The 16277-nt window shown below is 34.4% G+C and overlaps 1 protein-coding gene across 1 annotated transcript; it reads left to right on the forward strand.

The window, feature by feature from the left end:
• The first annotated feature begins 3792 nt into the window (after positions 1-3792).
• LOC149195756 (bergaptol O-methyltransferase-like) lies at positions 3793-5396 on the forward strand. The gene is made up of 3 exons (XM_089408788.1): positions 3793-3880; positions 4679-4743; positions 4869-5396. Exons 2-3 carry the CDS (start codon positions 4690-4692, stop codon positions 5136-5138), a joined length of 324 nt encoding a protein of 107 aa, XP_089264914.1. The 5' UTR covers positions 3793-3880; positions 4679-4689; the 3' UTR covers positions 5139-5396.
• Positions 5397-16277: the final 10881 nt, after the last annotated feature.

Raw genomic sequence — 16277 nt, forward strand, 5'->3', positions numbered from 1 at the left:
AAGAAAGGGGTATTTACGATCGATTTGCCTATGACATTGTTGTCTATATGGTTGTTGCAAATTATCTTTCTCCTTTGTTTTGATCTCAAATCCCACTCCTAGATGTTGTGCTCAACTATGTTTTAATACAATCCTAAAAAGATGGAACCCCTTCTCTTCCTAGTGACGTAGTATTTAACATAGCTTGGAAACTATTTAAGGTTTAGGGTTTTCACATTTTTCAAGCCACTATTAGTGTTACGGTTTTGGACCTTTTAGGATCTTCTTGAATGTCCACACGTGACTAACTCCACATATCTAAGTAATGGTGTTGATGCAGCGTCCACTTGGTACCACCATATGAACAAGTTAGCTGAACTTGTGGGAGGCATAGCTTCTGCATATGAAATTTGATTAAGGTGATTTTCACATTGTTTGAAAGCTAGAATTGGTGTGTAAAACAACATCAAGAGGCAGAGAGCTATGCTCACAAAGGTTTCACTCATTTCATATCCCAAAATAACTTTAGAGGGCTTTAAATTCTAAATCTCAAAATTAAGACATATCATAAAATATGTCACAAAAGATAATTCCTCCAATTTTTCTACCCAAAAAATATCAAAATAAATAACAAGTTATCCAATAATTCATTTTAAATCAGTTAAAAAAAATGTTTCATTTCAATTTTTATTTGTAGAATTTATTTTAATGTATATTCAGGTGAAACAAGAATTGGAATGTTTTGTGTAGCATTGTCTTGTTATTCTTAATATGAAAAAGTAAAGTATTTATGTATTCTTAAAATGGAATGTGTGTCACTTTTGTTGTGAGGAGAGGAATGTGTACTTACTTTTCCGTATATGGCCACTTACTTTTCCCCTTAATTAAGCTATGTGTGAAATGTAAAAAATTTAAAGTAAAGGCTAAGTAATTTCCCTTCTAATACTGATTATTAAAACAATCTGAACTATATGGAAAAAAAATTGCAGAGGTGAAGGCAATTCACTAAAGGTTGCCAGTCACCCACGAAAGAAAAATTACAATGATTGTTTTTGTTCTTTGTAAACTGTGGGGTTAGGCTCTGCACAAGTGAGCGAACCGTGTGTCAATCTGCAAGAAAATGATAAGTGTTAAGCCAAATTATAGATATTAAGAGTGAGAATGATTATAAGAAATATGCATTATCAATGTTCTAAATTTAAACTTATATGATTAAAGAACAACGTATTTTATAAATGATACTATACTAGAAATAATTTGACTAAAATTTACAATCTGACTAAAACAAATTAGTATTGAAGAACTAAAAGCAAAATTTATACCTTTACCATAAATTCAGTTAAATTAAATGACATCCTAAGCAATAACACAAGGCCATGTGCAAGAAAATTAAAGTAGAGTATAAAGAAGTATCAAGTACTTTGTAAAATAAATGTAGAGATAAAAAATTATACTAATTAAATTAATATGAATAATTAAATTAACTCTTAATATGAATATATTTCTAAATTATTTTCCCAAATCTCAAACCATATCACTTTGAACCATCTTTTGTGATTATTCATGAAACAAATAAAACTATTATTAATAATTAATTATTATCCTTTATTTTATTTGTTATTATTAATCCATTATTAATAATTAATAATTATTATTTATTTTATTTATTGTTATTTTAGGTTTAGTTTTTAATTTAAGATTTAAATTAGCTCTCTTGAATTTTGTTCATTTAGTATTTATTCATTTCTGTTGACTCTTTGAGTCTTCCTTTATTCATTCATTCATTGTAGTGAAAACGGATCAAGGTTAGAAAGTAAACCCGATTCATACTATAGCGTGGAGAATCCTAACCATCTTTCTCAAAAATGATAACCACAGGAATTCAAAGACTAACAATATAAATTTTATTATCAAAAACCAGCTTGATAAAGTATTGATAAAATGTATTTAATGCTTATTTCAGAGCTATTAGCGATATAGTTGATAATTAAAATAAATTTTTAAAATTAATATTTCAAAATAAATACTGTTTAAAATAAGTGTTAATCATAAATAATTTTGTGCAAATGTAAGTAAGAAAGTACATCCATAAATTGAGATGACACTTATTATTTTAAACTTTTAATAAATTACGTATTTTTTATAAAAATTGCACTAATTGATATCTCATTATATAACTAATTGATCTCTCATTATATAATTATACATTTGATAAAATGCCTCCATATCTCGTTGAAAAAGCAAAACACATATAGCCACTGTGAAGATTAACGTGTCGGCATGTATAACGAAATGCACCATCGTCGGCTTAAAAAACCATCACAACCCTAACCAATGGAAACACTATTTAGACATGTTACTAATGCAATTTCGAAATCAATACTCTCATTTCGTATCAAATCTTTCACACGCGAGGTCTTTCATCCACACAAGTATAAAGCTATTATTTTATTTTTGAATTAGTTTGGGAACCATGGAAGGAGAAAATCGAAACAGTTCTACAAATTCCCATAACGAGTATCTGAGAGAAAAGGTTCTCGATGTTATGCGATCTGTGGAAGCAGAAGCCCGCGAGGAAAATGCAGGCATTCTTCCTGCTGCTCTGCAAACCTCAACAGTTGCTACAACAAGAATTGAAAATGACCATTTGGTGTCGACTGTGAGGTTTCATAAGGTGATGTCGACATATGTCAAGCACCAACTTTCGGGTGAGAGTTCATCAGAGAATATTGGTATACGCGAATTAAATGACCAACTGCATCAAGAGAATACTGTTCTCCTCAGAGTCAGTACTCAGATCGAGAGTTTATTAGAGAATATTGATATACGTGAATTAGATTTTGAATGGCGTGAAGCTATTGTTAATCGTTTCATAAGCAATGAAGGTGAATATGACAAGAGCGAAGACTATCTAACAACATTTACATTTCCTGATAATACTATTGTTTTTCGATACATACATGATCATCGCCAACCCAACCGAGGACTGGATTTTTTCATTCATGGTCAAATTATATGGAATTCCAGATTCACATGGCGTGAGATCAAACAACATCTTGAGGACTATACGTATAACTTCCATTTCAGATCTGAAATTATTCATATTGGCATGGGTGACATTACACAGGAAGGAGAAATAAGTAGTCCCGCGGAGGAAGAAGTGCGTAATAGCATTCGTGTAGTAGTGGATGCGTTGCCATCATTAGCTGTGGTTAGCGAAGAAAGTGAAAGCAGTGATGGAGACATGTGCTCAATTTGTCACGAAACGTTTTCCAGTGAAGAGCCTGCAAAAGAATTGCCATGCCAACACCTCTATCACTCGAAGTGCATTCTCTTATGGCTTCACCGCAGAAATTCTTGTCCAATGTGTAGATCTGAATTTTCTTCTTTAACTGAGCTACTGCTTTCTCCAACAAATACATTTGATTATAATTTCTTGCTGAAAGTAAACATTTAACTTCAAATTAGATTTAGAAATCCATTCAACATGACAAGCTCACAAAAACTTAAACCCTGATGTTCACATTCATCACTCTGCTGTCTTTTAACTATGTAAATTAGACTTGCAAAAATAATATAACCCAGAACCTAGGCATTGAGGCCAGTATAGGGCGAATTCCATTGAAGAATTTGCCGCAACATAAAACCTATAAAGAAAACAGATGAGTACTCCAGGTGCAGACCGAATTTGAAGGGCGAGGTCATGATATTCTATCGTCTGCAACTTCATCGACAAAACAACACTGAACAGGGAATCAATATGCAAAAGAGCGGGCCGGCCTTTTTGAAAATATTTGAAATGACCAAGAAGCGTTGAGTCTCATAACTGAAGTGCATCCTCATATTCGCGCTATCAACTTTGATCTTCCTCAAGTCATCGCAACTGCACCAACTATCCCCGGTATTTCTATATCGCTTCTGTTAATCTTTATATGGTTATTTATGTCCAATTTCGCTGCCTCATTCATAGATATTATCATTAAGGAATTTAGACTTCTGTGATCCATAACATTGTTAAGAAATAATAGAAATAATATTAATAATATATCTATTTATTTTAAATTAACAAATGAATTCCTTTTTACTAGTTTTAACTATTTCTAGAAATATTAATTAACTATTTTAGTGATTTGACCAAGTTCATTAGGTCAAATTAGCCGTTAGAATTTTAGCCGTTGGAGTCTCTGCACACTATATTTAATCGAGCTAAGCCAGATTGGTTCTTCAACTTGTCCTGACGATGAACCACACTGGTTGGTTCGAAACGCGTCGACAAAAGATTGGTTATGTGATTTTGCCGAAGACTATCTTAACAAAGATATTATCATTATTTATAATTTAAATTTAAATTATAAATATGACTCGTTTCCCAAACGGTCAAAAGAATTTGGATAAAAATATTTGAAGAAATTTTGTAATTCCTACTGTTTGAATTATTTTTATGATGAAAATAGATTAACATCATCAAAAATCTCATAACCACACAAAATTTTGAAATTTAATAACTATAACTCAAATTTACAAAAATCTCTACCCAAATTTTATCAAAATAAGTTAGACTGCAGCTTATAGCTTATAGATATACTTTTTCCCACTTGCATATAAACATTTATATCTAAATCAAACTCCACCTCCTGAATTTTATTATGAGGATACCGTGTTCCTTATCTATTCGTTAATCCTATTCTAATTCACGCAGGCGTACAGCACATGAGCGGAAACCTGTTTGAGAGCGCACCCTCTGCAGATGCGATTTTTATGAATGTGAGTAATACTCTTGGCTGTTGTGATGGACTTTATTTGGACGTTAATTATTTGGTACAGTATATATGCAACATATTGGTACTTTATTTACTTATAAGAGTTTATTTTGGATTTGCCCATGAAAGAATTTTCTACATAGTTGGAACGACGAAGACTGCATCAAGCTACTGAACAACTGCCACCAGGCTCTTCCGGACAAAGGAAAGTTAATATTATCTGAGGCTATCTTGGATTTAACGGAAGGCTCTGACATGATAGGATCTGCCAATGTTTTAGATTCTGTTATGTTGAATTGTTTACCGGGAGGGGTGAAAGGACCCGAAAACAATGGAATGATCTACTCCAAGCTGCCGGTTTTTCTATCTCTAAAATCGTGGGGAGGAACGGCACTTTAACTAAAGTTATTGAAGCAATCAAGTCCTAAATGTTTAGATATATCCCTACAGTTTATTTATCGCAGAAAATTAGTTTGCTTGTCAACCGAAATATATGAAGCAAGTTCATATATCTCAGGTTTAGTTTATTGCATTGTTGATATAGTTAGGATACCTACCAGTAATCACGCTGTCTCCACCAAAATATATTGAGAAGTCATGATGTAATCACAGTTGATTTATTATATTTTTAATACAATTAGGCTACTATTGAGTACTTGTGCTGTGTCGACTTTACCGTGTATGTCTCCTACTTTATCATGTTAATGTTTGAAAGTATTTTGATGGCTATTATTGCTACACCACTCATATACAAAACAACGTATTTCACAACGCTAATGGTAAATATTTTAGCCGTGTAGTTCACGTTCTACGCGGTATTCTGTTATGGTTTAGAAACAACCTAGTTACCAAGGCAGACGATATATATTTAATCGGTGCAATTCATGCACTAACTGGGATTCTCTTTTGGTTTGAAAGTTGTTTTTTATAGTTAATTAAAATTAATAGAATTTACCATTTATACAGTTTTTAAGTTTAATTTTTTTAAATGTGTTAATTTAATAGAAGAACACTTATTTTACAAGTAAGAAGTTAGTAGTCCAATTTCATTGGTCCTTGAAAGTAAATATCTTTCATTATATATCATTATTAGTTATCTGTCATTATATATCATTATTAGTGACAAATCTTGAATGTGACCATCCCACTTATACTTTTAGCAAAGCCACTGAAATTAAAATATCACATAATATCACATTTATACAACTTTGTTTTATTCAAATATCTTTTTTCATAAATTTATTTGGTTTTCTAAATTTTATGTAAAACTTCACAAATATCCTCTAACACTCTCTTAGAATTACATAGTTTCATATATGCTTCATTGCACTATTTTACTTTATTCCTTTGCCCCCAATAAATACACTAGAAAGATGCCTTTATTACTTTGTTCCTTTGCCCCAAATAAACACACTAGAAAACTGCCTTTACTAATTTCATAGATTGGAAGAAAACTCCCCCTTTTAAATTCAATAGATAAGTAGTGCCACTCAGATTTGAAAATAAAGTTATAAATATTAGTATTATTTATAAATTTATTTGTTATTAATATTGAAATGGGTTAATAATGATTTTAGAAATTTTATTTAAGTTATTTTTATGATTTGAAAATACATATATAACTATTGATTTAGAAAGTTAATATTATTTTAAATATTAATTTTTTATAAAATTTGAAATTTGTTTTATGAATAGTTCAAAAATTATTGTTGTATTTAAATGTGTATTTTTTATTTTTTTATAAGGGAGATGTGTAATTTTTCCTGTATTCAATTTAAAGTTGATACATATTTTTTAAAATAAAAATTGATAATTATTTTTTAAATACACAATAATGTTGGCTATAATTAAAAACAAAATTGAAATACTTATTTGGTTGGTTTTAATTAAAAGCATTATAAGTATCAATAATTTCACTCCTCTCATTATGCTTGGTGGATTGGGTGTTCATATCATAACTCAGACGTGGTAAAAATATTTTATTCTCACTCTAAAACATAAATAAAATATTTGGATGTTTATGTGAAATAACTTAATTTTATATCAACTCTAAAAAAGATGAAGTAACTAAAAGTAAACAAAGATATTATTGTATGGAAAGGCGCATTCTATAACACAATTTGAGCTAGATGTGTATCTAGTTGAAGTGTGTCCCTTTTAAAATTAAAATAAAATATTATCTAAATAAAAAACAATGTCACTTATAATGCATGTGATGACCATAATGCAAATGATTGTGACAAAAGGGGAATGATAATAGGCTCTAAGAGGGAGTAGAAAGGGAAAAAATCTACACTTCTGAGAGTAGTAAAGGCTCAAAATGAAGGTCAGATCTCTCCCTCCCTCACACCTAATACTCTTGGGTGAATAACAAAAGTTAAATCCAAATAGGTTCCTCAAAATGGATAAAAACTATGTTGCCAACACATCCATGATTATCATAATATAACGGTATATTTCACACATCTAATCTTACTTGTCTCTTTAATTTAATTTATTTATAATATTTGTAAAAATAAATTACATTTTAGATCTATGGGTTATGGAACACTACATGTAACCAACCTACATCCATCTTAACTCTGGATCTATTAAGCGTCGATAAGGATCAAATCTCTCGAGGTGAAAATCACTCCTCTCCCTCTCTCTCTCTCTCTCTTCATTCCTCCTCCCCTCTCTCTTTCATTTTATCGCCATCTCTCCCTTGTCACTCCCCTATCTCTCCACCTTTATCACTCTATGTCTTTACTCTTCCCTCCCATATATATCTAGAGTTAATAAATATCATGATATATTAATGTATATTATAATATAACAAATGTAATATTGTATTAATCTAAAGTTATTAAATTTAATAATATTAATATTATAATATATTAATATTTATATTAGATTTAATAATAATAATAATAATAATAATCTTTTAATATTATTATTAGGGTTAATAATGATTTTTTTTATGGTATTAATAATAATTTGGCCCGTGGTTTTTGGCTCATAGGCTTTGTTAGGATATTCCGACACATAGGATATAGTTAAGTTCAACTTGGTCTAGTATAGAGTTAGGTTAGAGTTAGGTAAAGTGTGTTTCTTTACCGTTGTACATTTTGTAACTTACAATCTGACGGTCACGATATGTAGTGATCCGACGGTTCACTCTCACCTCGGTATTACCGACACTTGATCCGTGGCTTGACACCCGATTGGTCCATGAGTTCTATTTAAAGCGCATGGAGGGTCATTGTTCGGGTAATCCGTGCATGAGAGAAGCTTATGTAAATTTTCATTCTTTGATTAATAAATTGCCTGTAGTACCCACGTTGGGACAGGCCGTGGACTGTTTCCCTCCTTGCACTTTGAGGGTTTTAACCACGTCAAAAATACTGGTGTATTGATTTGAGATCTGGTTGTGAGCGGTGTCCTTTTGGTGTTCTTTCTGAGGAACTTACCCTGTAAATTCCTACATGGTATCGGAGCTATTTGAGGGCCGCGTCCGTTGGTGATCCAAATCTGAAGCCGGTAGAACTGCATGCGGCTGTCGTTTCCTAGATCTGTTGTTTCTGACTGCTTTCGGCCGAGAGGACTGCTCTGTTGCGTTCGGAGCATCTGTTCCAGTGAGGAACCCCTTTCGTTTCACGCGAAAAGGTTTCCGGTAGCCCTAGCTGCGTCATTTTTCAGATCGGGAGGTATACAGTGTTTTTTTTGCAGTTTACTGTTATTTTCTCTCTGCTTATTTCGGTCTCGGTTTATTTAGCCTTTTTTTTTAACCGGATCTATACCTTTCATTTCTGCGTATGCTCTTTGCCCTGCGACTCTGTGCGATCTGGGCAAATCAGAAACAGAAAGGAAGGATTTTTCTCATGCGTATGCTCTTTTCCCTGCACCTTAGTGTGATCTCGGAAAATCAGAAACATTGAGAAAAATATTTAGTTTTTCGGCTAAAGCTAACTTTGAGATTTTTTTAAAATTTCTAGTTTTTTGGCTAAAGCTAACTTCGAGCCGCAAGGTTCGTTTTTCTTTGCATATTCGTGTTGGGTTTTGTGTTTTGTGTTTTGTAGGGAAAAAGAGCTTTCTCAAGGCAAGCACGCAAACCAAGGCCCCCCCCCCCCCTCTCTCTCTCTCTCTCTCTCTCTCTCTCAAATTTTTTGTATAGATCAATTGGTTCAAAGCTATTTTAAGAGAGTAGAGGTCTTGGGTTCAAGTCTCCATTTTGTGGGGGCGGATTTTTTTTCATTCCCGCACATTCGCGCACTTTGCCGGCAACGTCAACAATTTTTTTTTCAAAAAGCCATAACTTCTTCATCCGGAAGCCTTTTTCAGAGCCGTTTTTTTTAAAACCGCCTATTTTTTCGAGATCTATCCATTGGAACACTTACTTTCAGCATCTTCAGCTTCAGTTTTTAAAAAAAAATGGAAAGTCCATGCCAAGTCATTCTTGACAGCACTAACTACTTCCAATGGGTAGCCTACATGGAAGATTTACTTAGAAGTAAAGGTCTCTTCAGAATAGCCACAGACCAAGAGAAGAAACCAAAAGATGAAGACAAGGCTGCAAAATGGGAAAATAGACAAGATCAAGCACGTGGTTTGATAGGGATGTCTATTTCTCCTGATCTTAGATTCCACATTGCAGAACTTGAGACTCCTCATGAAGCATTAGAAAAACTTGCTAAAGTTTTTGGGATTAAAAATGAAATTAGAGCCCATCAACTTGAAAATGAGCTGCTTACTTTGGATCCTAATAATTTTTCTTGCATTGAAGATTTCTTGTCCAAATTCAAGACCCTTAGATATCTCTTGGAAGGTGTTAAAGTTAAGAAAGAAGATGGTAACCTTATTTATTCCATCCTTACTAAGTTGGGACCAGCCTACTCTGTATTTGTTTCCACTTTCCATTCTACAAGGGAAGCTTTCATTTGTCAAGGAAAAGACTACAAGGCCCCTTCCTTTGACTCCTTTTGTGATTCCTTAATAAGAGAACAAGAAAAACTCTTACACCTTGGTCTTCTTAATCTTGGAAACTCTTCCACGAAAGCGTTAGCCGCCCAGCAGCAACCAAATTCAAAGAATCCTAAGAAGTCATATCCTCAAAAGAATGGTCCTAAACCATCTCAGCCTCAAAATGAAAGATCATTTCAGCAAAATGATAAGACCAATAAAAACAAATGGAAGAAGACTGATAGACATTGTAACTTTTGTAATCGAGATGGCCACTTAGAATCTAAATGCTTTAAGAAGATGGAAGCCTTGGAAGCCGCAATGAAGAAACATAACATCCATGTGGAGCCTACTTCAACTTCAACTTCCGGAATGGCACTTTCTGCATGTCATTGTCAATCATCTCAGTCTGGTTATGCATTAAATGTATCTTCTTCTTCTTCTCATTCTCATGAGTGGCTCATTGATTCTGGAGCCTCTTGTCACATGGCCAAAAACCAAGCCATGTTTTCTTCTTTAAATGATTGTAACACCAAAAATATATATGTTGGTGATGATAGATCTCTTAATGTTGTAGGGACTGGAACTGTTCATCTAGACAATGGTCAGTTTAATGATGTATTATGTGTTCCAACCTTATCCTGCAACCTTCTATCTGTCTATCAGATAACTCATTCAGGTGAAGGTAAAATTGTTGAATTTTCACCTCATGATGTTGTAATCAAGGATCTAAAAGATCCTAAACAGATTCTAGCTACTGGTCTTGCTGATGATTCCAAAAGGTTGTATAAGTTTCACAACTTTGGGTCATCAAATCTTCCCTCAGTATTTGTTGCTCATAATGATGAAGTGAGCAAACTTTGGCATGAGCGATTTGGTCACTTAAACTATCGCTCCCTTCAGCATCTATGTAAAGAAAATATGGTGACAGGTCTTCCTATGGTATCTTGCAGAGATGGTGTTTGTTCCGGATGTGTACTCGGAAAACATCATCGGGACAGTTTTGACAAACGTGCCTCTTGGCACGCCTCAGCCCCTTTACAGCTTGTGCACAGTGATTTATGTGGTCCTCTTCCTGTTGCTTCATTCTCTGGCTGCAAGTACTTCTTAACTTTCATTGATGATTTCTCCAGACGCACTTGGGTATACTTCTTAAAACTCAAGAGCGAAGTATTTAACACTTTTTTGGCCTTCAAAGCCTTTGTTGAAAAACAATCTGGACATCAAATTCTTAAGCTAAGAACTGATAATGGTGGAGAATATGTTAAAAACACATTCATCAACTTTTGCACCGAAAATGGAATTCAAATGCAACATACTGTTCCATACACTCCACAACAAAATGGTGTAGCTGAAAGGAAAAATCGCACCTTAAAGGAAATGGCTAATTGTATGCTGCAATCTAAAGGACTCAGTCTTAGTTTTTGGGCCGAAGCAATTAATTGTGCAAATTATATAATCAATCGCACTCCTACTAAGGTTCTAGAGAATATCACTCCAGAAGAAGCTTGGAGTTCCATTAAACCAGATGTAAGTCACTTTCGTGTGTTTGGAAGTGAAGCATGGGCCCATATTCCAGATGAAAAGCATAAAGCTTTAGAACCTAAGAGTGAGAAATGTACTTTTGTTGGATATTCTGAAGATGTAAAAGGTTATAGACTTATTCCATTTAAGTCCAAAAATGTTATCATTAGAAGAGATGTAAAATTTGATGAAAATAAATCGGCCTGCGAGCCTAGTCCGGCGGATGTGCCACCTCTTCCTATCTCTTCTACTTTTGAAAACATTTCTTCTTCAGATGATGAAAGCGAGGATGATAATCCTCCCCCACCTTCTCAGGATCCTCAACTTCCAAGATGGGTCCGTGCTACTCGGGATGCAGCAGGTGATCTTGCCGGTGATCCTACAGATCAGCGACGTACACGTTCTCAGTTTGAAAGAGCCTCTTCTTTACTGGCTCAAGCTCCAGTAAATCATGATCCTGACACTTTTGCAGAAGCTTCAGGCCATCCACATTGGGAAGCAGCTATGAATGAAGAATATCATTCATTGATGACAAATGATACATGGGATCTTGTTCCTCTACCAAAGGGACGCAAACTTGTTAGATGTAAATGGGTTTACAGAACCAAGTATGGACCAGATGGGAAAGTTGATAAACATAAAGCTCGTCTCGTTGCTAAGGGCTTTTCACAGGTTGAAGGCATTGACTACACTGAAACCTTCTCCCCTGTTGCCAAAATGAACTCTATCCGCCTTGTTCTTTCCCTTGCTGCCTCTTTAAAATGGGAAGTCCATCAGATGGATGTTAAATCTGCCTTCTTGCATGGGGACTTGCAGGAAGAAATCTATATGGAACAACCCATTGGCTTCATACAAACAGACTCCAGCCTTGTTTGTCGACTTAAGAAATCCTTTATGGCCTCAAGCAAGCTCCTCGGGCTTGGTATGCCAAAATGGATAGCTTTCTTTTAGAATCTGGCTTTTCTAGGTGTCATTCTGACAATACTGTCTACACCAAGAAAGTGGGCAACTCTCTTATCATCCTTGTTCTTTATGTTGATGATCTTATTCTTACTGGTAGTGATCCCAACCTTATAAACCATGTGAAGTCCAGCCTTAAAAAGAAATTTGAAATGACAGACTTAGGACACTTACACTATTTTCTCGGTCTTCAAGTCTTGCAATCCCAGGAGGGTATTTTCCTTTCCCAGTCCAAGTATGCTTGTGATATTCTTCGTCATTTTCACATGGAAGACTGTAAGCCAGCCCCTTCTCCCTTTCAGTCTGGAGTCAAACTTTCAGTCTCTTGTACTTCTCCTGAAGTTGATGCTACCTTATACCGTCAACTTGTCGGAAAACTCTTGTATTTAACCCATACTCGTCCTGATCTTTCCTTTGCTGTTGGCCTTGTTGCTCGTTTTATGCAAAACCCCCGTGAAAGTCATTGGAAAGCAGCTAAAAGAATACTTCGTTATGTTCGAGGTACAGTACAGTTTGGGATTCATTACAGTGCCAAAGCAGCTCCTCTGTTAGTTGGTTTCACTGATTCTGATTGGGCTGGTGACCCTGATGATCGGAAGTCTACTGCCGGTTATGTCTTCACTCTTGGTTCAGGACCTATTACATGGGCTTGTAAGAAACAGGCTGCCATTTCTCTTTCGTCAGCAGAAGCAGAGTATCGTGGTGCCGTGGAAGCTAGTAAGGAAGCCTTGTGGCTTCGTCAGATCCTATCAGAGTTTGGCTTTGAGCAGCAGCATCCAACCACACTTTGGTGTGATAATCAAAGTGCCATTCAGCTATGCAAAGATCCAGTCCAGCATCAGCGCAGAAAACACATTGAACTACACATGCACTTCATCAGAAAGCTCATTCATGACCATGTTCTTGAAGTGCAATATTGTCCAACAGATGATCAGGTTGCAGACATCTTCACAAAGGCTCTCACAGAGGCGAAGTTCACTAAACTTCGATATATGCTTGGAGTTCAGGAAGTTGTCACTAAGGGGGGATAGGCTCTAGTGCCTCCTTCCTTCTCCTATTGTGTCATATTTGTAAATCCTTCAATCCTATCCCAAGTTGTTCTTAAGGGGGGATGTTAGGATATTCCGACACATAGGATATAGTTAAGTTCAACTTGGTCTAGTATAGAGTTAGGTTAGAGTTAGTAAAGTGTGTTTCTTTACCGTTGTACATTTTGTAACTTACAATCCGACGGTCACGATATGTAGTGATCCGACGGTTCACTCTCACCTTGGTATTACCGACACTTGATCCGTGGCTTGACACTCGATTGGTCCATGAGTTCTATTTAAAGCGCATGGAGGGTCATTGTTCGGGTAATCCGTGCATGAGAGAAGCTTATGTAAATTTTCATTCTTTGATTAATAAATTGCCTGTAGTACCCACGTTGGGACAGGCTGTGGACTGTTTCCCTCCTTGCACTTTGAGGGTTTTAACCACGTCAAAAATACTGGTGTATTGATTTGAGATCTGGTTGTGAGCGGTGTCCTTTTGGTGTTCTTTCTGAGAAACTTACCCTGTAAATTCCTACAGGCTTCACCTAAAATAAAACCTCTTTTTTAAGTGTTCTTAAATATAAAGTCGATTATGGAGTAAATATAAAAAGTGGTTTTATGGATTTACCATACCTCTGGTTTATTTATATTTTTTTTATTTACCATACCTCTTTTATTTACCATGGTATTTGGTCCATAGCCTTGGTATATAATTAGATGTTGATTTCTAGCCTTATTTGATATATTTTTATTTATTTACTATACCTCTTTATACCTCTTTTGTATACCTCTTTATTTACTATACCTCTTTATACCTCTTTATACCAATTCATTGATCTTAGAGTAGTCTCGCAGAAGAGTCTTCTTATTAAAATGAATTAGCTCTTTGAAACTTATCAAAATTCTTTTGGATTCATTTATATAACTTTTGTTCATGTTGGAATGATTTTCTATCCAATAGAGGTGACCCGAGTCCCTAATAAGGAAACCCGTTTGATTATGGTTTCTAAAGAGAAACCTTTTTTGGGATCTGTAGAGTAGGAAAGAAATTTAACACGGTTAAGGACTACAAACTTATATACTTCCATGAAGTTTCATTAAAAGTTTTAATAGTTCATGAATCTAAGGACGAATTACAAAATAGAACCAAACAAAAAATATATAAAAATATTTGAATACAAGAAATATTTAGACTTATGATAAACTAGAGAAGTCTCAATATAAACCAATCTCATTATGTGCATTTGTACACAAGTTTACTGAAGTAGCCTTCACCACATGTTTCCTAATGATTCTAGGCTTCAAAAGATATAAAATAAAGGATGGAAAAACCAGAAGGGATGAAAATTAAAGATATCAAACAAATGAAAATAAGTGATTGAGAGAAGGGAAGGTGCTAGTTTAATATGGACAAACTCCTTCACTTAAACTTTATCAAACCAATCGAGTGATGTGCCTACCCAAAAATGACAAATTCTATGTTTATGAAAGGGAATGGAGAGTAAAGAATCAATGAATGGAGACATATATTATATAAGTTATCATTGATTCCTAAAAAGATAGAAAAATCCCCTTATACAAAATATTTATCGATGTATTTCATCCCTAAGATTGCATAGACAATGTTGATGGGATGTCTAAGAGAATTAACAAGCATACCAAGATTTCTAACCCCACCAAAACTAGGATTTGTTGTTGCCGAATTCTAACACCTACGCACTCTATTATCCCATTGATGAAACACATAATATAATGGGATCCTTCAATAGCCACAAGAAAAACTAATGAACGCATGCTTAAGGTACTACAAAGAATCCTTCAATCTCCCAAACTAATTCAAATGGAATGATGAACCATTTTCTCACTCATGAGAGAATAAATGATATGTGAAAACATGAATTTAAACTTAGAACTGTGGGATATAACATGTAGTGTTACTCCCATTTTTCAATATTATTCCAATCTCAATGTCTGAAGCTATGCTAGTCTACTTGTATACCACACAGTTAAGGTGCATTTTGTTTGGTCAATTTAGTGTGTCCTAAATTGCTATCTTAAAATGTCAATCTGAGAGTCGTAAACTGCTGAAGTGAAGTGCATTGTATATGCAAGATAACCGATTTCTTATTTCTTTGTCGCTTTTGAGTTTTTGGTTTGTTTTTGGGTTTATCTTCTGTTGATTCCCTAATGTGAGATGGCAAAATTGAAAGTCAAGTATGGATGGCAATGGTGACTTCTACAATGATTTCCAAACTTTAAAGTTCTCAAAAAGGTTTCAAAACTTGCTGTGATGAAATCAATTCCTAAGAGAAAATAAAAATGTACCAAAACAGTGAGCTAATTACAATGAAGCCCAGTATCCTTGCTGCTGTATAAAAAGAGAAAAAAAACTGAACTCAAAGCAATTCAAAGACTGTAAGAAAAGCAAACTAAATCACACTACTTCAACTCATATTGGGACCCATCACCATTCGACTCGCTCTGGCTATAGGAGGTAATCATAAACAAATTGAGTAATCTAATATTTAAATTGCATGAAATGGAATTGCATAAAACGAAACTAAGATTAAACTATGCATTCATATTTCAATCCCTGAAAATGACATGAGTAATCTAATCAGTGACTTGCAGAAAAGTAAACTAAATCATACTACATCAACTAATATTCTGATTCCTCACTATTTGAGTCGCTTGGATATAGGAGGTAATCATAAACAAATGGAGTAATATGATATCTAAATTGCATGAAAGTAAATGAGCAAAACAGAACTGAAAGAAATGACAATGCTGGAATTAAAACTCAGAACATAAATCAGCAGAAGGACAAGATGATTTCATGTCATTAGTCACTAAAAACTATGTAAATTGCCCGGGCTGTCTACAAGAACCTGAAAGAAAAACACTGATCAGTTAACAATCATGAGAAAGCATACAAGAAAATATGGACAACAGTTGACATGAATATCAGAACAATGTAATATATACAAGAAAACAATTATGAAAGAAGTAACATAATGAAAGAAAGCGAGAAACTATACAGTAGTTACAGAGCCTTGGTGTACAGGGGCCCTCTGCAACCTCG

The sequence above is a fragment of the Pinus tabuliformis genome, chromosome 2_2, assembly GCF_031772625.1.
Source record: "Pinus tabuliformis cultivar Carrire ecotype Pingquan chromosome 2_2, CPIR1, whole genome shotgun sequence".
Classification (NCBI taxonomy): domain Eukaryota; kingdom Viridiplantae; phylum Streptophyta; class Pinopsida; order Pinales; family Pinaceae; genus Pinus; species Pinus tabuliformis.